Genomic DNA, 24,123 nt, shown 5'->3' with positions numbered 1-24,123 from the left:
GGACTGATTGTTGAGGATACAACTCCCCAGGAAAGAGGAGAGAGAGGGACACAGCCTAAGGCTGATGCAGATTTTGATCCACAAATTTGATCTGCTGTGTCCCAGGAGCCCTTCTAGGTTGGTTTGCACCACACCATTGTATGCCTTTGGAGATGGCAAGGGGTTAATATATATGATCCTCCCAGTCTCCTCTACTAACCAAGACTGATTGCTGAGGACTCAGAAGGGAGTGGAAATATTTCCTAGCCAGGAAAAGTGAGGGCGCTGCCAGAGAAGGCTAGAGAACTGTCTCTGAGAATGTCTGAATTACAAGACTCTTATCCTCCAGGCAGGAAGCTCTAGCACATTGATCCAGTCTGTGTCACAACAAATACCTTTTGTTTTTTTTTTGTTTTTTTTTTAATTTTTTTATTTTTTATTGACTTTGTAATAATATTACATTAAAAATATATATGTGAGGTCCCATTCAACCCCACCCCCCCACCCCCCCCCCACCCCCAACAACACTCGTTCCCATCATCATGACACATCCATTGGATTTGGTAAGTACATTTTTGGGCACCTCTGCACCTCATATACATTGGTTCACATCATGGCCCATACTCTCCTCTATTCCATCAAGTGGGCCCTGTGAGGATTTACAATGTCCGGTGATTACCTCTGAAGCACCATCCAGGGCAGCTCCATGTCCCGAAGACGCCTCCACCTCTCATCTCTTCCTGCCTTTCCCCATACCCATCGTCCACCATGTCCACTTTTCCCAATCCAATGCCACCTCTTCTATGTGGACATTGGATTGGTTGTGTCCATTGCACCTCTATGTCAAGAGGAGGCTCAGATTCCATCTGGATGCTGGATGCAATCCTCCCATTTTCAGTTGTAATCACTCTAGGCTCCATGGTGTGGAGGTTGTCCTTCTTCAACTCCATCTTAGCTGAGTGTGGTAAGTCCAATAAATCATATTGTAGGTGCTGGAGTCTGTTGAGGCTCAGGATCTGGCTATCACATTGTCAGTCCAGAGATTCAAATCCCCTAAATATATCTTAAACCCCAACATTAACTGCACCTCCAACACATTAGCATGAAAGTCTTATGAAGGGAGATCCCATCTGAGTCCAGATTCATCACACATAAACACCATTTCCAAAGAGGGGCCATCTGCCCTGGTAGTTAACCCCATCGGCCATGACCATAACTCCCATGGGTCTCTTTAGCCCTCAAAGGAACCAATATCTGGGGGTTGTATCTGCTTTATCTGTCTCTCTGACTCTGCTCAGTTGTGCATGAGGGCAAACCTTCTGCCAGCCTCCAGACTCTTTAACAAATACCTTTTGACCAGGCATTGAACTGAAATTGCCAAAGATTGCCATCTGCTGGCAGAACAAAGAAGTGCCGGCAATAAAATTAAAAATAAGTAGGAAAGGCTTTTTCTAGCCTCTATAGCCTCCCTCCCCAAGGCCCTAGGAAGAGAGTCTACAACAAATTACTGGGTCCTGAGCCCAGATTTGAACTACTAGTAGGATGAGACCTAGCAATCCAGATCAAGTCAAGAATCAAGAGTAGTGTAACACACAGCCTCCTGCTGCTAAATCCCTACAAAAGAAAGAAATTGAGCATTTGAGTAGACTACATTCCAATCAGATGCCTAGACATCAGCAAAAAATTATAAGCTATGCTAAAAAAAATAGAATACTTGGCCCAAGAAAAGGAATATATCAAAGTGCCATAAGAGATGCAGGATTTGAGAGAACTAATCAGCAAGATGAGCACAAACTTCCAAAATCAAATTAATGAGTTGAAAGACAATATGGTTAAAAAGAGATAAATAAAATCATGAAGGTTTTGAGCTAGCATAAAGAATTTGAAATCCTGAACAGAAAAGTAACAGGGATCATGAGAATGAGAATGAAAGACACAATAGGTGAGATCAAAAAACATTTGAGGCATACAACAGCAGACTTGAAATGATAGAAGAAAGAATAAGTCATACTGAAGACAGAAAAATTGAAATCGAGGAGAGCAAAGAACAGAAAGAAAAGAATGGAAAAAATTGAGCAGGGGCTCAGAGGGTTGAATGACAACATGAAATGCAACAACATACATGACATGGGAGTTTCAGAAGGAGAAGAGATGAGAAAAGGGGCAGAAAGAGTATTTGAGGAAATCATAGCTGAAAATTTCCCAACTCCCAAAAAAGAAATGAATTTACATGCCCAAGAAGTACACCAGACCACAATAAGAATACATCCAAATAGACTTACTCCAAGACACATACTACTCAAAGATAAAGCGATAATTCTCAGAGCAGCAAGGGAGAAGCAAAGCATTACATACCAGGGATGCCCAGTAAGACTTAATGCAGATTCCTCTTCAAAAACCATAGGCGAGAAGACAGTGGTATGATACAATTAAAATACTGGAAGAGAAAACTGCCAGCTGAGAATTCTTTATCCAGTGAAACTATCCTTCAAATATGAAAGTGAGTATAAAACATTCACAAACAAACAGAAACTAAGAGAGTTTGCAAAAAAAGAATCCACCTTTGCAGGAAATATTAAAAGAAGACTTGGAACCTGAAATTAAAAAACAGGAGAGAGAGGTTTAGAGAAGAGTAGAGAAGAAAATAGCAGAAAGGATAACCAAAAGAGTAAAAAGACAGACAAAAATAAGACATAACATGTGAAAACCAAAGGATAAAATGATATAAGTAAATAGTACATTTACAGTAATATCATTGAATGTACATGGGTAAACTCCCCAGTCAAAAGATAAAGGCTGGCAAAATGGATAAAAAACATGAGTCATCCATATGCTACTTATAAGAAACTAACTTAGACGCATGGATACAAACTGGCTAAAAGAGAAAGGTTGGAAAAAGATATTCTATGCAAACAGTAACCAAAAAAGGGCAGGGGTAGCTATACTAATATCAGACAAAACAGACTTTAAATGCAAAAAAAGGGATAAGAGATATAGAAGGCCATTATATATTAAGAGGGACAATCCACCAGGAAGGTGTAGCAGTAGTAAGTATCTATGCACCTAACCAGGATGCCCTAACCAGAGATATACTCTGGCAAAACTGAAGGGAGAAACAGACATCTCTACAATAATTGTTGGAGACTTCAACACCCCACTCACATCATTAGATACAACAACTAGACAGAAGATCACCGAGGAAACAGAGAACTTAAATAATACGATAAACTGGTTACACCTAATAGACATATACAGAATGCTGCATCAAAACTCAGTGGGTTATACATTCTTCTCAAGTGCCCAATGATCTTTCTCCAGGATAGACCACATTAGGGCACAATGCAGCTCTCAATAAATATTAAATTGAAAAAGACTGAAATTACATAAAGAACCTTCTCAGATTATAATGGAATGAAACTGGAAATCAATAATAGACAGGAAAAAAGTAAATTAGCAAAGGTGTGGAGGCTGAACAACACACTCCTAAATAATCAGTGGGTCAAAGAAGAAATTGCAAGTGAAATAGGTAAATATATGGAGACAAATGAAAATGAGAACATAACTTATCAAAATTTATGGGATACAGTGAAGGCAGTCTTGAGAGGGAAATTTATAGCCCTAAAGCTTGTATTAAAAAAGAAGAGCCAAAAGCAAAGATTAAACTGGACAACTAGAGAAACTAGTAAAAGAATAACAAAGCAAGCAGAAGGAAAGAAATTAATAAAGATTAGAGTGGAAATACATGAAATTGAAAACAAAAAACCAATAGAGAAAATCAACAAAACCAAAACCTGGTTCTTTGAGAAGATCAATAAAATTGACAAATCCCTAGCTAGACTAACAAAGATAAAAAGAAAGAGGATGTAAAGAAATATAAACAGAAATGAAAGAGGGGAAGTTATGACTGACCCCACAGAAATAAAAAGGATTATAAAATGATACTATGAGAGACTGTGTGCCACTAAACTAGACAACCTAGATGAAATGGACAAATTCCTAGAAATACACAACCAACCTACACTGATGCTACAAGAAATACAAGAACTTAACAAACCAATCACACTTAAAGAGATTGAATCCATCATCAAAAGTCTCCCAGCAAAGAAAAGTCCAGGACCAGATGACTTCACAGGTGAATTCTACCAAGCATTTCAAAAGGACTTAATACCAATCCTGTTTAAACTCTTCCAAAAAAATTGAAGAGGATGGAAAATTACCCAACACATTTTATTTTATTTTTTTTAAGATTAATTTTTTATTTATCTCCCCTCCCCCAGTTGTCTGCTCTCTGTGTCCATTTGCTGCATGGCACAGCACTCCTTGTGCACATCAGCACTGCATGTGGGCCAGCTCACCACACAGGTCAGGAGGCCCTGGGTTTGAACCCTGGACCTCCCATGTGGTAGGTGGATGCTTTACCAGTTGAGTCAAATCCATTTCCCCCAACACATTTTATGAAGCCAACATCACCCTAATACCAAATACCAAAGCCACATAAAGGTACTACAAGAAAAGAAAATTACAGACCAATCTCTCTAATGAAAATAGTTGCAAAATTCTCAACAAAATACTTGCAAATTGAATCCAACAGCATATCAAAAGACTTATACATCGCGTCCACGTGGGATTTATTCCTGGTATACAAGGCTGGTTCAACGTAAGAAAATCAATCAACATATATACCACATGAACAAATTGAAGGAAAAAAACCCCACAATTATCTTGATGCAGAAAAGGCATTTGACAAAATCCAGCATCCTTTTTTGATTAAAAAAAAAAACACTTCAAAAGACAGGAATAGAAGGAAAATTCCTCAATCTGATAAAAGGAATATATGAAAAACCCACAGCCAACATCACGCTCAGTGGTGAAAGGTTGAAAAGCTTTCCCTCTAAGATCAGGAACAAGAAAAGGATGCCCTCTGTCACCATTATTATTCAATATTGATAGTAAAAGTTCTAGCTAGGGCTATTAGACAAGAAAAAAAATTAAAGGCATCCAAAAAGGAAAAGAGGAAGCAAAGCTCTCACTGTTTGCAGATGATATGATTTTGTATTTAGAAAATTCTGAAGTATCCATGACAAAGTTACTTAAGGTAATAAATGAGTTCGGCAAAGTGGCAGGATACAAGATCAATATGCAAAAATCAGTAATGTTTTTGTACACTATTACTGAACAATTCTGAGGAGGAAATCAAGGGGGAAATTTCATTTATAAGAGCAACAAAAAGACTCAAATACCTAGGAATTAATTTAACCAAAGAAGTACAGGACCTATATGCAGGAAACTACAAAACAACACTAAAAGAAACTTTTTAAAAAAGACCTAAACAAATGGAAAGACATTCTGTGTTCATGAATTGGAAGAATAAATATCATGCATAATTTAGATTCACTGCAATACCAATCACCAATAGCCTACTTTACAGAATTAGAAAAGGCAATTACCAAATTCTTTTGGAAAGGAAAGTGCCCCAGAATAGCCAAAAGCATTCTAAAAAAGAAGAGCGACATGGCAGGAATTTCTCTGCTTGACCTTAAAACATATTACGAAACTACAGTGGCATAAAGATAGACACATCGATCAGGGGAATCAAATTGAGAGTCCAGAAATAAACTCTCATCTCTATGGCCAACTGGTTTTTGACAAACCTACCAAGTCCATGTTAACAGGACAAAATGGTCTCTTTAAAAAATGATGCTGGGAAAACTGGATATCTTTTACCAAAAGAATGAAAGAGGACCCCTATCTCACTCCCTATACAAGAATCAACTCAAAATGGATCAAAGACCTAAATATAAAAGCCAGGACAATAAAACTACTAGAAGAAAATGTAGGGAAACATCTTCAAGTCCTTGTAGTAGGTAGTGGTTTCTTGGACCTTACACCCAAAGCATGTGCAATAAAAGAAAAAATAGATAAATGGGACCTCCTCAAAATTAAACACTTTAGCACTTCCCAGAACTTTGTCAAAAGAGTGAAAAGACAGCTGAGTCAATGGGAGAAAATATTTGGAAATCACATGCCCAATAAGGGTTTAACATCCATGATATATAAAGAGACGTTACAACTCAATAATAAACATTTGCTCAAAGAAAAAATGCAAATGGCAAAAAAAAAAACACATGAAAAATGATCAACATCACTAATGATTAGAGAAATGCAAATCAAAACTACAATGAAATTATCATTTCACACCTATGAGAATGACCACTATTAGAAAGATGGAAAACTACAAGCATTGGAGAGGATGTGGAGAGAAAGGAACACTTATTCACAGTTGGTGGGAAGGCAGAAGGGTACAGCCACTGTGAAGGACTGTTTGGCAGTTCCTAAAGAGTTGAATGTACACTTCCCACATCACCCTGCAATACCACTACTAGGTATATATCCAGAGGAACTGGGAGCAGTGACACAAACAGACATCTACACACCGATGTTCATAGTAACATTATTCACGATTGCCAAAAGCTGGGAACAACCCAGGTGTTCATCAACAGACGAATGGATAAACAAATTGTGGTGTGTTCACATGATGGAATATTATGCAGCTGTAAGAAGAAATAAAGCCATAAAGCATATGACAACATGGATGAACCTGTAGGACATTATGTTGAGTGAATCAAGCCAGACACAGATGGACAAATACTGTAGGATTGTGTTACTATGATCCAAATATACTGTGTAACATATTGTATGATTAAAAAAAAAAAACCTTATATGTATCCAGTACATTTAATTGAGAAATGTATATTTTTATTCACCTGTTTTCTTTTTTTTTTATTTCTCTCCCTTTCCCCCCGACCCCCCACCATTGTCTGTTCTCTCTTTCCATTCGCTGCATGTTCTTCTGTGTCAGCTTGCATTCTTGTCAGTGGCACCAGGAATCTGTGTCTCTTTTTGTTGCATTATCTTGCTGCGCCAGCTCTCTGTGTGTGCGGTGCCACTCCTGGGTGGGCTGCGCTTTTTTGCGTGGGGTGGCTCTCCTTACAGGGCGCACTCCTTGTGCATGGGGCGCCCCTATGCGGGGAACACCCGAGTGGCACAGCACTCCTTGTGCGCATCAGCACTGCTCGTGGGCCAGCCCACCGCATGGGTCAGGAGGCGTTGGGTTTGAACTCTGGACCTCCTACATGGCAGGTGGACACTCTATCAGTTGTACCGCTTCCCAACCTGTGTTTTCTTTGTCTTAAGTTTTGTTTATATTTTCAATTATTAAATGTACAAAATAAAGTTAAAACATAATTTTAAAAAATTTCTATCCCTCAGCAATATTGTGGTATGCATTTTAATTACAGCCAGTCAGATCGAGAGTACAGTCTGTGAAAAGAGAACGGAGAAATACTGACCCAGGTGTTGACTGAACCAAGAAGTTTGGTCTCATTAACACTGTACTCAGTCACAGGCTGCTATTCTGTGGTGCTGTAATCTTTTTTTTTTTTTCATGAAAGTATTGCTGGACCATGTTGGCTCATTTTTTAAAATTTCAGTAATGCAAAGGTGACATGGAGTATCCATAATGGTAATTGGGCATACATTTAATCTTTGGAGATATTCTATCTTTTTATTCTGAAAGTGAAGAAAACTCAAGTTCATTTTGGGAGGAGATTAGTTTTAAAGAAATGAATAAACAGGATATAAATAGGCGAGGCGAGGGGATGGATGGATAAGTGGTACGCAGGAATCTGTGGGCCTGGGTCAGGACTAGATTCCTTTCCCTTCCCAGCTCTTGTTTCCTAGCCTTCTGTTCCTTCCAACATTATCTAGTCTTCTAGAACCTGGGAAATATGAGAAATTAATGTTGGTGGTGGATAGAAGCACCTTTCCTAGGTCTTGGAGGATGAATTAATTAAAGGCTGCTGATAAGGCTAATGATTGAAAATAAAGACAGGTATGTAATTATGTCAGTAATAACTTTTAGATAAAATTTCAACCTTATTAAAATCCTATCATTTTACTTAGAACCGAAAAGTGAAAGGGAAAATATTAAGCCATAACAAATAAGAAATTCCACAAATTACCATATTAAAACACATACATACCTTATCTTCTTGACTACGAAAATAATATAATGTTTTTCCTATAAGTGTACACCAGACTCTCTTGGAATAGCCATGTTTTACCTGAAATCGTATTTCAAAGAATTAGAATTTTTGCTCAGAAATTCCAAACACACAAAAGTATAACTTCTACACTTTAGGAATACAGATTGCACAAGGTATAATTGATATTCCAACCAGACTTGACAAAATGCTATATAAGATTTACCTATTATAGCAGCAGAATGGCATGTTTTGCTTTGGTGCTCACCAGTCAATATTTAATAAACATTTCATATGTGTCAAGTACTATGTCTAGGACTGATGATTCAAAGATGGATAAAACAAGGTGCTAGTTTCAAAACGTCCTAACTTTGTATTTCATAGATTTTAAATAATCCTGTGGCTCTCTGGTTAACATCCTGATTTTACAAATGAGACAATTAAAACCTAAAGAATTATAGTGATTTCCCAAATGGAAAAGATTCATTCATTCAAAACATCTGATGCCTTCTCCATAAGTAATAACATTAAATAAAATAATATTAAAAGCTATTAGTAGATACCGAGTACTTCCCATATTACAAGTACTATGTTAGGCAAGTGATTGGGAAGGATTTGAATCCAGCTCTTGACACTGCATAGTCAGGATTCAAGTAGGTATGTGGGATACAGAAACGAACAAGGAGTCTTCTTCCTCAAGGAGCTCACAGTTTTGTGGGGAAGACAAGCAATGAAACCAGCAGGATGCTATCTATATACCTTCATCAAGATCACAGAGTTCGCATTTATGTATGTTTTTGTGGAAGACATTTTACCATTTAAAAATTATTTTTTATAGGTTTATCATTTGACAACTTTATGAAGTCCTTGCTGTGATCCTCCCTGCCCAGGTATAGGCGTTAGAGATTTTTACCTGACAGGTACAGGCACATCTTCAATTAAGCCTAGAAAAACACAAAAAGCCCCATCCTTACCAGTGGATAAGGTTAAGGGAAAGCCCCTTTGCCCCACATCTGGAATGCGGTGTGCCTGGTTGGGCTGCCCTATGATTACACTTACCTGGAGGTGTCCTGCTGCCCTAGCCCTTCCCACTTTCGACTTGGGGATAGGCCTTCTCCTGGAACAGTTAACTACATTAAGTGGGCTTCAGTCTCAAGAGGCCAGACTGGAAAACAAGACAATGGCCAGCACCACACAATTCTGTCGTCATGCTTGCCCATGGTGATAAGTAACAAGCAGTAGGATGGTTAACTTCATGTGTCAACTTGGCTAGGTTATGGTGTTGAGTTTGTCTAGAGACGCAAGAACTGGCCGGATTGTTACTGTGAGGGAATTTCAAGGATTTAAATCATTAAATTGAATTGCTCTGTGGCTGATTATATCTACCATCAACTAAGGAGACTGCCTTCAGCAATGAGAAGTCTTATCTAATCAGTTGAAGACCTTAAAGCTTAAAGGAAGACCTGATGATTTCAGCAGCCGGAAGGAAGCATTACCATCTCTACTTCAGCCCGGCAGCCAGTTTCTCCCAGGGAGTTAACCAAGACTTTCACAAGTTCCCAGCTTGCGGCCTGCCCTACAGAATTTGGACTTATCCATTTCCACAGGCATGTGAGCCAATTCTTATAACAAATCTCATAATATTTACACATATATAATATATCCCCATATAGCCATATTCTTTCTCTTCTGTTTCCCTGGAGCACCCTGACTAACACAGATTTGGTCCCAGGTATGGTTCTTGAGAAACAGAATCTTAAGGATGAGATTTCTGAGCTGGTTCTGGGGTTGTGGGAATTGTGTCTCTAATCTGATTTGATTCAAAGACACCAATGACTCTATTTCCAGTGATCAAGATGGCACTGATAATCCATGGTACGAATGGCAATAGAGATATGCAAAATATCACCAGCAGATAACGGCTACTCAAATATTTATAAGAGGCAAGGCCCTGGGCGAGAGTGTATTCGATACCTTAACAGAGTTTTGGGGAGTTAAAAAGTAAGATGTTGGCTGGTTGTCCCTAAATACTGGAATAGCTGGATATATTTCCTACTGAATACAGTTGTTAAAAAAAGGGATGAACTCAGGGATTCAAATCCTAACTTAGGTGATGCATAGAGAACATAAAAGTGTCTCCGTCTGTCCTGAAAGAAATTCTTATTTCCTGTAACCACACACAGACTTGAGATCTCTGAACTGTATGAGGTGGCTCAATTAAAAGTAAATTGAATTCCCAAGCTCGTAGGGCTTAATAGACTAAGGCTTAAATTCCAGTTCTACCACTGACTACATGGATGTACTCAGGCAAGCACCTTGGACTCTCAGTTTCTTTATTGGTAACATGGAATCATATTTCAAAGAATTAGAATTGGGCTGTTGTGATGACTAAATGAGAATATGTAAATAAAGGATAACAGTGATTACTCAATAAATGTTTCCTTCCTCACTATGAATAAGGAGAAATAAAACACATGTTTTCCTTTAAAACCACAAACACAGCTGGCCTTCTGCTTTCAAAGCTATGGCTTAAGCAAACAAATAACTCTACCACCTAACAGTTTGATGGATTTATAATGCTTGAAAAAAAACAAAAACAATGAATTTCGTAAAACATGTTTCAATTTAATTAAATTTAGAACCATATATTTACAGACAAAAAGCCTGGAAGTTTTAAATAGGTTGTGTTATACAGACTTTTGTTGTTATTGTTTCTTCCTTTTTATACAAACTGCTGAGATAGGAGTCTCAGCAGCCCTGGAGTACTGCATCTGGCTACAGAGAGTGTATTTTTTAAATGATTTATCTTTAAAATAGAACAATGCAAATAGAACTGCAAATTAATGAAGACCTCTGCCAATTCACTGTAAAAGCTGTGTTTTAAAAACAGACATTTTAATATGTAAACCTAATTGTATTAGGGTTTCTTAAAACTCTGACTTGTTCCAAAAACTACAATAAAACCAAATCAAGCTCAAGCCTTTGAAGAACTAAACTGAAGGAATATTTTTTTAGCTTGCATCCATAACAAAGAAACTATATCAGTTTTATTTGAAACTTTGAAGAAAGATAGTATATCATCTCCTGATTAACCCTTGTCATCACACAAACTCCCATAGTCTCTCCGCTCCTTTATTTTCATCCCTGTAGCACTCTGGGCTTTCTCCAACATTCTCAAAGAATTTGGTGCCCATCACAGTCTTCCTCTCCACCACAAAATCTGCCACTAGCCTTGCTGACTTCAGTGTCTAGGTGAAACTCCAACAATAATAATAGCTAGCATTTATAGTATTTATGATGTGCCTGGCACTGTTCTAAAGCACTTCACAAGTTTAAATAATTCATTTAATCCTCCTAATACCCTGTGAGATTGGTACTACTATCCCCATTTTATAGATCAGGATACCAAGGCACAGAGTCTGTAATTTACTTATTCAATGTCATACAAGTGGTTAAGAGGCAAAGTCAAGACATGTGCCCAGGCAGTCCGGCTCCAGAGCCCTTGCCCTGGCCTCTTTGCTACACTGCCTCTCTAGACCCATAACTCACAGTTCTTGCTGTATTCATTTCCAGTCACCTTGGTTATCACTCCACTTTTGCCACCCATGGCTATACCCCTCTGATTCACTGCCAGCTGAACTTCTTAGAAGGCTATCCTCACAAGCTCTAAAATATTTTATAAATGTTCCAAAATAATCTTTTTCTTAAGTAATTAATTTATTTTAATGTTACATTAAAAAAAAATGAGGTCCCCATATAGCCCCCATCCCCTCACCCCACTCCTCCCACATCAACAACCTCTTTCATCATCGTGGCACATTCATTGCATCAAAATAACCTTTTAATCATCCTCCTAAATTGGCTCCTCTTTTCTGAACTCTCTTTATCTGGTACTACCTTCCACCTAGGTATTTCATTTCTCCTAATCCCTAATCCCAAATTCAATCAATGGTCAAACTGATGATTTTACCTCCTAATATTATTTAAACCCATCCTCTCCACTCTTTCTCTATGGCCAGTTCAGAGTGTCATCCCTGTATGCGAACCACTCCTCCTAAGCTTAGCCCCTCCAGCTTGCCTCCCATGAATTCATCTTCCTATTAAAAGCAATCTGTTAACATGAATATACCCATGTCCCTGTTACAAACCCTGAGAGTTCCAAATCATCCTCAGCGTGAAGTTTAACAAGACAAAAAAAGCTCTCCATGATCATTATTGGGCCCCTCCAGTGTAGGCAACACTGCTTGGAGATTCTGTCTTCTAGCCTGGAAGGCCTTCCCTTCTCACTCCCATTTGGTCTAGCTAACTCCCTGCCCTGCCTTGAAGACACAGCACTGGCAAGTCTTGGAGAAGTTGTCCCTGATCCCACAGCCTAAATAAGGGTTTGCTGTGGCTTTACAATACATCTCAATAATTGCCCTTTACACATATTTTGAATATGCCTATGTCCCTGACTTTCCCAGTGGATGAGGCGGCTCTCTGAGTGAGCCTTGTCTTAATATCCTTCAAGCACATTGTTTAGCATGCTCAACAAATTTTTGTTTTCTAAGCAAATGAACACTTATATAGAAGTGTTCTTCCTAAGCATTAAAATAAAGATAGCAGGAACATTCAAAGTCAAATTAGTAAAATTCTTAATATCGACATATTTCTGTAATTAATAATAATGTTAATTTGACAATTTGAAAAAGCTTCTCCCCTCTGAAGTATTGAAATACTCTTGTACAGTATCCCAAATAATAACCTGAAGATGAGCTCTGAACAAATCACTCAGAAAAACTGGGGAAAGTTTTCCTCTCATAGGGTCCTGGCAGTGAAATTATGGGGGTGAACAGCCTTCACAAATGGTAGAAAGGAAACTTAACAAGCATCCTGTCTATAAATCTTAATGATTTAGTCATCTGATAATAAGAGCAACTTACAGTCATTTAAAATGCAACTATGAAATGGGAATTAGGGAAAAACAGAAATGTAATAAAAGCAGAAACTGACAATGCCAATAAAGCAAAAATAAGCACACTAAACAAACAAACTTAACCAAAAAACTTTGCTGCAGGATCATGTTGATACTAATGACTATGCTTATAAGCCTGCGCACTTGAAATTTCAACTTGGCCTAGAGCTGCAGGGTGCCTAAGAGTTACCTCCTGAGAGCCTCCTTTTTGCTCAAATGTGGCCACTCTTTAAGCCAAACTCAGCATATAAATGCATTACCTTCCCCTCAGCGTGGGACATGGCTCCTGGGGATGAGCCTCCCTGGTGCTGAGGGATTACTACCAAGCACTGCCTGGTGATGCAACTAGAAAAAGACCTTGGATAAAAGGGGGAAATAGTAAAGACAAAGAGTTTATATGGCTAAGAGACTTCAAAATGAGTTGGGAGGTCATCAGAGGGGTTGTGCTTATGCAGGATCTCAGAGACAGCCAAAGTAGATATAATCCCAGAAAGTGGTGATCCTGAGGGGCTATGGAGACACCCAGGTTCTATGGTCATGGCAGATGGCTCCAGATTTGGTGCCTTGTCAGTGGGCCCTACTTTGGAATTTGTGCTCCTGAGTGTGATGGAGTTGGACTCACATGTGACTTCTCCACACATGTCTCTTCTGCCCTTTTTACTGAACCTGTGGTTGGCGCTGGGGTTGATATATGCCCAGGAGACTTGAATCTCTGGACTGTCCATGTGTCAGCTGGGCCCTAAGCCTCAGCAGAGTTGCAACACCTACTCTTCAATTTGTTTGACTTGCCCAGGTCAGCTAACAAGGAGGTAAGGATGGTCAACTACCACACCAAGGAACCGAGAGAGTCTACAACTGCAAGTAGGAGAATCCCATCCATCAGCCATGTGGGATCAATTAAGAGGTAGAGTGGGAATCACCATCCCAGTGTCCTAAGGACTAGGGAATAAATTATGGACCACAATGGGCTTACTGGTATTCTACTATAGAATTACTGTGTCTCTAGCAATGGAAGAAATTATATCATTGATGTGGAGACAGTGGCCATGGGAGTTACAGGAGGCAAGGAGAGGAAAAAGAGGGGTGATATGGGGGCATTTTCGGGACTTGGAGTTGTCCTGAATGATACTGCAGGGGCAGATACAGGACATTACATATCCTGCCATAACCCACTGAATGGATCGGGAGAGAGTGTAAACTACAATATAAACTACAATCCGTGCTGTGTGGCAGTGCTCCAAAATGTATTCATCAAATGCAATGAATGTACCACACTAATAAAAGAATTGTTGATAAGGGAGTGGTGGAGGGTATGGGGAGTGGGGTATATGGGAACCTCTTATATTTTTAAATGTAACATTTTGTGTGATCTATGTACTTTTAAAAATAAATTAAAAAAATATTTTTAAAAGTATATATGTACAAATATCTTCTTGTATTTTCTTAAAAATGACCAATAAGCTTTTTAAAAATTAAAAATCATACTTATCTTAGGATAGATGAATACTTATTCATCCTCAAAAAGTTAGAAAACAAAATTAAGCAAAAAAAATTTTTTTTAAAGCAAAAATAAAATAAAATCATACACAGACAACCAATACACCTTGATGTATTTCCCATTTGGACATTTTCTATGAATATATATAACATAAATGAGATAATAATGTAATACTACACTCTACTGATTTTATCACCTCACAATACATCATAACATATTTCTATAGTATTAAATATTCTTTTACAACATTATAATGGTTGCATAGAGATGCATTACCTCATTTACAAAAATTTATTTAAGGGAACTGAATGTGGCTCAAGTGACTGAGCTCCTTTCTACCACATGGGAGATGTCCTGGGTTTGGTTCCTGGTGCCTCCTGGAGAAGATGAGCAAGACAGTGAGCTGGTGCTATGGGCAGGCATGGCGAGCTGGCGCAACGAGATGATGCAACAAAGGAGACGCAAAGAGGAAAGACAATGAGAGACACAACAAAGCAGAGAGCTGGGGTGACTCAAGCAATTGAGTATCTCTCTCTCATATGGGAGGTTGCTTCCCAGTTCCTCCTAAGAGAAGACAAGCAGACACAAAGAGCATACAGCAAATGGACACAGAGAGCAGACAGCAAGTGCAAACAATGGGTGGGGGGGTAATAAATAAATCTTTTTAAAAAAACCGTATTAAAAAATTTATTTAAGCTGTCTTCAACTCTACAAAGAAATTAATCCCAAGTTTTCTTTATTATAAATGGTGCTGTGAAAAGGATGTTTCTAGAGTAATGAATATGTTCTATATCTTGATAGAGTGAGGGTACCAGAGGGGTAAATATCTGTCAAAACTTATCAAACTCTACACTTAAGATCTGTGCCTTTCATTATATATAAATTAGACCTTGTTTAAAAAGACAGAAAATAAATAAACTATGCTGTGATGAACATCCTTATATTGAAATCTTTTACAAATTAAGGTCATTTCCTTTAAAGATAAATTTCTTGAAATGAGATTCCTGGATCAAAGGGTATGTATGCCATGTTTTAAAAACATTTGCTACTCATTATTCAACAAGCATTTACTAAAGAAACATTCTGGCCAAGATATTGCCAAATTGCCTTTGACAGTTATACTCTCACTAGCAGATTTCTTAATTTGTGTCAATACTAGGTTTTACAATTTAAAAAATGTTTCCTTTTTGATCAGATTTTTAAAACATGATATCCATTATTTTAATTTGTGCTTTTAAAAAAATTGTTTTTCCATATGCTTATTGATTATTTGCATTTCTTTGTATATCTACTACCTCTACTGTTTGATCATCAAATCCTTTGTTCTCTTTCTCCCATTGGTAATCATCCTTTTCTTATTGATTTGAAAAAACTTTTTAAATATTAAGGATATTAGCTGTTTCTTCCATGTGGCAAATATTTTTTGAAAGTCTCTCATATGTCTGTTGAAACTTTTTCTGATAGAAAATTTGATAGAATATTTATATATTTATCTACAGTAGTCAAATTTGTCATTTTTAAAATCTTTACGTATTTTGTATTTGGCATCATACTTAAAATATCCTTCCCTACTCCAAGATAATATAAATATTCAATATATAGGTTTTCTAACATCCACCTTTTGTGTTATGCCTATAAGGTTCCTACCTTAGTGAGCAAACCCTTCACAGATGGTTTGCCATCAGGCTGCAGGAAAAGTGGGTTGGCAGCTTGTACTCGAAGAACATTCTGTAACACTTTTATCCATTCCTCCAGTATATTGGGAGAATCTGCAGTCAGATAGTATGTATGTTTTTCAGTGGCCAACTAGAATGAGATGAGAATGGGATAGGAAAAGAAATTCTGAAGAGTTAAGATTAGCATTTCCTTGTCCATTCTTCAAACATCATTACTTAACACAGAAATAAGCATGCCCAACATTGTCTCCTTAGTTCTAAATAAATACAAATCCATAATAATTTAGAATAGTTTAACCATTTTGTGAGAATTACAGTAAATTAAATTTTTAAAAAAGTGTTTTCATTTCCGTTTACTTAAAAACTTACAATAGCATTAAACTTTTTTTTTTTTTAAGGAGGTACCAGAGATTGAACCCAGGACCTCATACATGGGAAGCAAGCATTCAACCACTTGAGCTACATTCACTCCACTAGCATTAATTTCTTGAGTCATGATTTTTTATCTTGTTTAATCATCACATTTTCCTTTTACCACTCTCTTAAATGTGCTACAGCCTCCTAGCTGTTGAAATGAGCAGAACAATACAGAACTTTTAAAAAGAAGTAAAATTCTTGACTAGAGACTATAATAAAATAACACATTGTTTAGCCAATAAAGAAGAATTATTTGTGACAGAAATGAACAAATGAATTATAAATAAAATAATATAAGAAGACACTGGACATAAGAGGAGAAATTCTTGGAACTAACATGCGATCAGTTATTATGAACGCTCAATTCTCCAGTGTCAATTTAACCACGCTGCAAGTTTTCCAAATACTTCAGAAGCATACAATTGCTTTTTTATGTGTCATGTTCCAAGACAAAGGTTTTCCTGATTCTCCTTTCTAAAGTTTTGAGCAGTAACCAAATGCTGTGTTCTGTCCTCTATAGGATCAAGAGAAGGAAACCATGATTATTAAAGGCATTTCAGGAAAAAAGTACCTGAATTTAAATCATGTGTAGCCTGCATTTCGAATTTAAAGGTTTTCTGTCAAGATTTGCCTTAGTATGGGTAGAACGGGCAGCAGCTATCTCAGTGATGTGATTTGGAGGGAACTAGGTCAGCCTCTCTGCTCACCAATATTTTTTCTGCTTAGATGTTACAGCTTCTGAAATTCACATAAGGCCTGCCATTTTCTGGATTCTATATTAAACACTCCTGGAGGCACAGTATATTAAATTACTAACATCTAATTGGGAAATCATTTATCAGCTCACCTTCTACTATGACAGCTTTACAGTTTGAGAGCTGAGAGTGTATGACAAATAAAATATAGAGAAAGAACAGTGCAAAGGGATAAAGGGTAAATAAAATAAAGTGTAGTGGTGAGTTAACCAACACAAATTTAGCTTACATTATGGTTTTAACTAAGATGTCCAGGAGTTTCACATACTGTTGCGACATCAAATTGAACCAAAAGCAAATAGACAAACATTGAATCACCCAATGTCCTCTCACATTAGCATGGATAATTGAGAGTTGAATTTTGCCTGATACAAAAATAAAACAAATCAAAACAGAAAAAACTTGAAAAAAAAAAAACAAGTACCTGAACTGTTTGTTTGTTATCTCCTCTTAAAATACTGCAGGATGCACTAAGCTCAATGTGACCCTGGGGCTTTCTAATTACATCACTCTGTATGAAAGGAAGAAAACCACATGTAAAGTGATTACCTGTAACAGTAATAAAAAGAAATGCTTTGGAGGGATTAATTGCATTGGAGGGATAAAAATCGATCAGGAGTTTGAGTCATAGTTTGAGGGTTTCAGTTCTAAATAGCAAGCACTTTATACTTACCGGAGATTTGTAATAAAGTAATTCACCACCTTTAAGAACAAACCATCTTCGCTTCCAAGTCTTGACTTTACCACTCATTTTTAATAAATAGCCAGATTTTTCCAGTGGTTCCTAATTAAAAAGATTTTTTAAAAATGTTTTAAGTTTCCTTTTGGAGGTTCAAATGAATTGATTCAGTAAGGTTAGGGAAAAAAAGGAAAAACAAACAAGTATTTACATTTTTCCCATTGTCACTGGAAGATGAGCAAGCTTTAGGGAGCTTCTGCTCTGGCTGTGTGTACTCTGTGTCAGTGGAGTAAGCATCTGGGGGAATAGCATAATCACTTTCAGATGCCACAGAAGAGAGAGATATACCTAAAAGAATAAGGTAATAAATCAAATCAATATTTAATACTGGAGTGCCCCAAATGATAGCTGTCAGTTCTCCTATGGATAGCAACTATTTCTAAATCACAAGCCTCCAAACTAGATTTATTCTCATGCCTTTAGACATGAAGAACTTTTAAAGCAGACCACATAACTGTAATGCAAATATCCAAGGAAGACAAGGAAACATGAAAAATAATTTATTTACAATCACAGCTATTTTTACAGTTATAAGTATATGCAATAATCTATGAATATATCTTTTATTAAGAGCTAAAATATGTGCAACTACATACTGATATACAGGCAAACAAATGTGAACCTTAATTTATCAAGCTTTATCAAATTTTAAATCACTTAAATACTGTAATCATTTTAAAGTACTTTCACATGAAAGAGAAAATTTGAGTAGTATTTTTCATATAACTCCAATAAAATATTAAATAGTGTACAATTTTAAAAATATTTTATAAAAGAGAAGTAATAAGACTTAAAGATTTAAGCAGATTATTTCATTTGCCAGCAGCTATAAAGTAAAATTCAGTGAAATATTTTCATAATTCACCTTTTATGGAAAACTACCTGCAAGTTGCAAGGCACATTTGGAGGGTCATTAAATAAAAGTGGAAATAAAATAACTTTTTAAAAATGGTGTTGCACACAATTTTGCCTAAATTAAGTAAAATCAAGGACTTATTATTCATTAAAGTATCCAGCAGTTTCTTAAAGTCCTTATTAACTTTTTTAAAAGCTATATTAGGACAATGTCGCTATACCATTACTCTCATTTATTTGGGCTAAGACAACTAACAGTTGTGTTATATATTATTTATTTTTCATAGAATAACAGAAATTTTAGAATTACAAGGGACCTCAGAGCTGGTCCTGGCTAATGTCCTCATTCTATAGATTAGACCAAGGCCCAGAGATGAAAGGATTTGTCCAAAGGCAAATAGCTGGGCAGGGTCGAGGTTGTAGTACAACTGCAAATCTCAGGCTGTCAGCCCCAGGGTCAGGGTGCCAGGCACTGACTCCCACGTTAGGGAGAGCAGACAACAAAAGAGTCAAATTTCTGCCCTCATGGAACATAAATTCTAATAGGGAGAGACAGACAGCAAACAGGCAGTAAGGGTTACGGAAAAGAGAAAAAGTAGAGCAGACTAGGGATCATAAAAAGAACCAGCGGAAGGGGGAGGGCAGAGGACTAGTTTGAGTGACATGGTCAGGGTAGGCCTTATGGAGAAGGCAGAGCTGAGGGAGGCAGCCACAGAGTTGAGAAGAACACCAGTGCCAGGGCCTGGCAGAGGAAACAACCAATGCCAAGTTCCTGAAATAAAATCATGCCCAGTATGTTCTCCAGAAAGTGGCTGGAGCAGAGTGAAGGAGGAAGAGGAAGGAGATGAGGTCAGAGACATGATGAGGCGCCATTGCAGTTTTTGAGCAAAAGTGTGACAAGATGCGATTCTGGCTGTAAGGGGCCATAATGGAGCAGGGAGACCAGTGGAGCCCAAAACGTTAGGGCAGGGAATGCTGAGGGGCTCTGGGTGAAGCTGAGGAGTGGGGGAGTACTCAGGGAGCTCCCTGGAACACAGCTTGGAAACCTACAGACGTAGCGGGCTGCCTTAGGCTTTTGTGAAATGCGGATGTCGTTTCGTGTGATTAGATCTCTCTCAAAGTTCTATCCATGCAGAACATGTCTTCAAAGTCTATTCAAAATCATAAACATGCCCAAGGTAAAGTTTCTGTTGACTTCCATTTTATTTTAATATCAGATTAACCAACAAATAACGTCTAGGTGTATTTTCTTCCAGTTATCAGTGCAACAAATTTAACTGAAAAAAGTCTACCCCAGGAACTATCCAGAATACCACACAGTAACTATGAAAGATAAATTTTATTTTGACCAATTATCTCACATTATTCCCATAATAATGTGGTTCCTCTCTTGCACATAAGATAATTTAGGCTGACAAAAAAAGACTACATGGCTTGTCTGGAATCACAACGGGAATTAAGAATAGAATTAGGAATATAACATAAGCACCTTGGTCCTAGCTTAATGCTCTTTTTACTACGGCATGAAGCAATTACTCTGATTTTTTTAAAAAATTCTATTGTGGAGATGAAATTCCCAATAAACTTTCTGAACTATATGGAGTTGTCTTGAATGTCTGAGATTTTCCCTTACCTCTTTTCAAGGCTCTGGGGCTGCCTGGCCCACTCCTACTATGCAAGTCTGACCCCGAAGTCTGGGAGCTGGATCTGGAGCTGTCTTCTTCCTCTGAGCCAGAGGAGTCATCCAGGAATGGGCTGCTGCTTATTTGGGTTGCCTTCTAAAGAAAAGCAAAACAACAGCTTGCTTTTCTCCTCCCTCCTCCTTCCCTCACTCTGCTCCAGCCATACCAGAGAACATGCTAGGCATGCTTTTATTTCAGGCCCTTTGCATTGATCATTTCCTCTGCCAGGACCTTGTATGGCACTGCTTCACCTCCTTCAGCTCTGTCTTCTCAATGAGACCTACCTAGACCATGCCAATCAAATTGTAGTCCTTTGCCCTCCCCCTACTGCTGATTCTTTTTATTCTCCCTGAATCCATCTCTAAGAGGGATCTCTCTTTTTAGATATAGATTGTCTTACCATAAGTCATGGAATAAGTGTTTTGTTTTGTTTTTTTAAGTAATACAAGAATACATTTTACTGTTATCTAAATCATGTTATTAAATCCCAAATTCTAATTAGCAAGACATTTGTTAATGATAAAGGATTCCTGAACACATAAGGCCATCAACACCTGATAATCCTTATAGGGTGGGGATACCCTGGCACTGATACAAAGATCTTGCTAAATTAGGTATTTTTATTACATCATTAATAATATGTTTCCTTTAAACAATAAAAAGCCACAGGGGAAACAACACATGGGACACCCCCCAAAAACTGACTCAGACCTCTAACATTCTTTTAAGAAAAAATATCTTCTCCAGACCTTTCCATTTCTTCTGTTTTTAAGATATATTAGTATGAACTTCTAAACTCTCTATAAAGAAAAAGACTGTGTAAAATGTTAAGAATGGAATCCAGAGCTTGAATAAACATTTGTCTTGATCTGTCATGAAGAGAACCACATGTTTAACAGTAACAGTAATAAGTTACCCCCTTCAAAGTTGTATACACTGGAGCTGCCATATTCTTATATAGCAGAGCCGTATAAAGTCCTGATGTGGTATAGGAAAGCAATGCAACAGAATCTGAAATGGAAAAAAGAAAATCATTTTTAAAAGTTGACTAACTAGAACATTGTTCTTTTTCTTATGAGTGTGAATTAGCAAAATTTCCAATTAAAGAGAAATTGAATTAATGTAAGTGGTTACTCATTATATAGTCTACTTTAGGAAGTACACCATTTACAGGTTTGATTATATACTCTCTTACATGGTTCATTAGTTCTTTACATGTGCTACTCTCCCCAGCTAGACTGCAAGCTTTTTCAGAGCTGAATTATAGCTTTTAATTCTTGGAATCTCCATCCTCACTTAGCTCAGGCTAGACGGAATTGAATATAAATCCCTGCTGACTGTCACTGATCTAAGTGAGTAATATACTGAGAAGATATTCTCTGATTATTCATGGCCCTATTAGTGATCTAGAGTTAAAACATCTTCATTCTTAAGCCTTTATCAGGTACACCTCATGCTGAAACGTTAATATATGATTTCTTGAATGGTAAGAACAGAAGATAGCTGAAAAGTAGCAGAACATCATCAGTTGCTTCTAAGACATGGATTGGGGTGAGTAGGGTGGGAGTTGGTAGAAGAAACCACAGGGAAATTTCCCTTTTTATTCCAGAAAGGTCTGTTACTTGGCTTAATTTTTTGGTAAAAGGCATGCATTGCTTTTGCAATAATTTTTTAAAGAAAAAATAAGGGCGGGGAGGATGTGTTTTAAATTCTGGAATAAAAGGACATAAGTTCTTGGCTAAAGAAATAATAAGAAGAAATCACTTACTTTTATTAACATTCTCTATATTGAAGGCCTCAGACATTCGAATGCCTGATTTGGCTACAGCATAAATTCTGCTTTCCTAGTATAAAAGAGATGTTTGAACAGGGTATTTAAAGCAAAGAAATGATTACTCTCAATACACATGCTTTTCATTTGTTCTTCATTTAATATTCACTAGAGCACAGCTCTATTATAAGACTGTCATCAATGCCAACTAAAATATGCCTTTGTGAATAGCACTGCAGAAAATTTTTTCCAACCATTAGTCATTCCATTATTTATCTTTGTTCACAAATTTTTGCTTGGTATTTTAAATTCTTTTTAAGAGATAGGGGAAAAGGTAAGAGAAAGCTTATCACAATCACTGACTAAACACAAACACTGCTTTTAAATCTTACCATTCTAGAACACAGTTAAAGAAAAAAGAGAAGGCTTGAATGGCTGCAATGGGAAGTCAGAAACCATTGATAATCATTAACTATACACACGAAGTCAGAAACCATTGATAATCACTGATTACACACAAATGTTACTTAATATTCAACCCTTTTTAGAACATGGTAAAGAAGAAGAAAAATCATGAAGTCAGAAATCACAGATAGAGGATCATTGAGTGTCATCAGCTTATTTCAAGGTACATTTTATTCAAGTAGAAGAAATGTCTAAGATAAAACAATGAATTCAGAAGTGCGATGGACTTCATTTTATTCCAAGAGTAGGTTGTTACTTTGCTTTCTCTTCTCCTCTGGAAGAAGATCTTTGAAAAGTTCTCTGAAATAAGTACAAGGAAGACTAACAACTCTTACCCTTATGAGAAAAAGGATCCCAGGTGGTTCCTAATGCACACAGCACCATGCCCTGAATTTTGTAATGTGTCTAATCTGGCCACAGTTGACTGGACCAGGGTCCAGCAGACAAGCCAAGGCAGTGCTCCTTGGATTAGCCCCTGGCCCACCAGGTAGCTGGCACAGCATCTCTGACCATCAGGGACACAACAGATTGAATAGTGGCTGAATGAATGAATCAGATACAATCTCTTCAAGAGTGTAATGGTGAAATACACACAGAGAGACAAATAGCAGAGTGGGCAGAACAGAAGTACACATTAAAAAAAACAAAAGACAGTAAAAAGAAAATAGGAGACAGGAGCCATGAGATTGGGGAGGGTAGTTAGGAGTAGTAAGAGAAGCAGAAAGACAGTCACTGTAGACATGAAAGTACAAGCTGAGCCATCGGTGCAGTGACAATGGGTGCTACCTGTTTCTAAAGAGTCGACAACCAAAGGTGCTGCAGAATCATCTATGTTGTTCTACAACTAAGAATAACTGTTGTCCCCATTTAATTAGGATGGACTGTGCCTCAAAATAAACTCTTATTAACTGAAGTAACTAGAATACATCTCTTTTCCTTGAAATTTGAAGAATGTCTAACAAAAACAGAAATAAAGCTCAAACTTGGCCAACTTGCTAGAAAGCTTTTGAAAAGCAATTTATTTCATCAAACCTGAATAGACTCCGAAGAAAAGAGAAAGGTAAGGAAGTAGTAAAACGGTTTGCCAAATAAAATGAACTTGAAAGCCTGACCTAAATTTCTGAGAATCTCAGCATAATAAAAAGAGGCAAAACTTCAACTCCTTTCTGCCTAAGGGAAACATAATTGGAATTCCAGCATCACAAGCCAATAACTTCCACTTTCTTGTACCAATCAGAACTTAATGATAAATTACAGATGGTTTCATGTGGACATTTAAATGAAATGCCT

The 24,123-nt window shown here is 37.3% G+C and overlaps 1 protein-coding gene across 6 annotated transcripts in view; it reads right to left on the bottom strand.

The window, feature by feature from the left end:
* PLEKHH2 (pleckstrin homology, MyTH4 and FERM domain containing H2) overlaps positions 1–24,123 on the bottom strand; it is a 134,642-nt gene that overhangs the window by 43,146 nt on the left and 67,373 nt on the right. For all 6 annotated transcript variants that reach the window (XR_011646095.1, XM_004447292.3, XM_023588051.3 and 3 more), the window contains 8 exons: positions 22,366–22,441; positions 21,514–21,608; positions 20,549–20,693; positions 18,212–18,348; positions 17,995–18,105; positions 17,746–17,832; positions 16,121–16,279; positions 8,022–8,102 (listed from right to left, as the gene is read on the bottom strand). Coding sequence is in view for 5 of the 6 variants with exons in the window: in XM_004447292.3 (XP_004447349.1) it covers positions 8,022–8,102; positions 16,121–16,279; positions 17,746–17,832; positions 17,995–18,105; positions 18,212–18,348; positions 20,549–20,693; positions 21,514–21,608; positions 22,366–22,441 (891 nt within the window). In the remaining variant the exon portion in view is untranslated. The remainder of the gene's footprint in view (positions 1–8,021; positions 8,103–16,120; positions 16,280–17,745; positions 17,833–17,994; positions 18,106–18,211; positions 18,349–20,548; positions 20,694–21,513; positions 21,609–22,365; positions 22,442–24,123) is intronic.

The sequence above is a fragment of the Dasypus novemcinctus genome, chromosome 17 (genome assembly GCF_030445035.2).
Source record: "Dasypus novemcinctus isolate mDasNov1 chromosome 17, mDasNov1.1.hap2, whole genome shotgun sequence".
In the NCBI taxonomy this organism is placed as follows: Eukaryota; Metazoa; Chordata; class Mammalia; order Cingulata; family Dasypodidae; genus Dasypus; species Dasypus novemcinctus.
The sequence above is the reverse complement of the archived record's forward strand: the minus strand, read 5'-3'. Positions and strand labels throughout refer to the sequence as shown.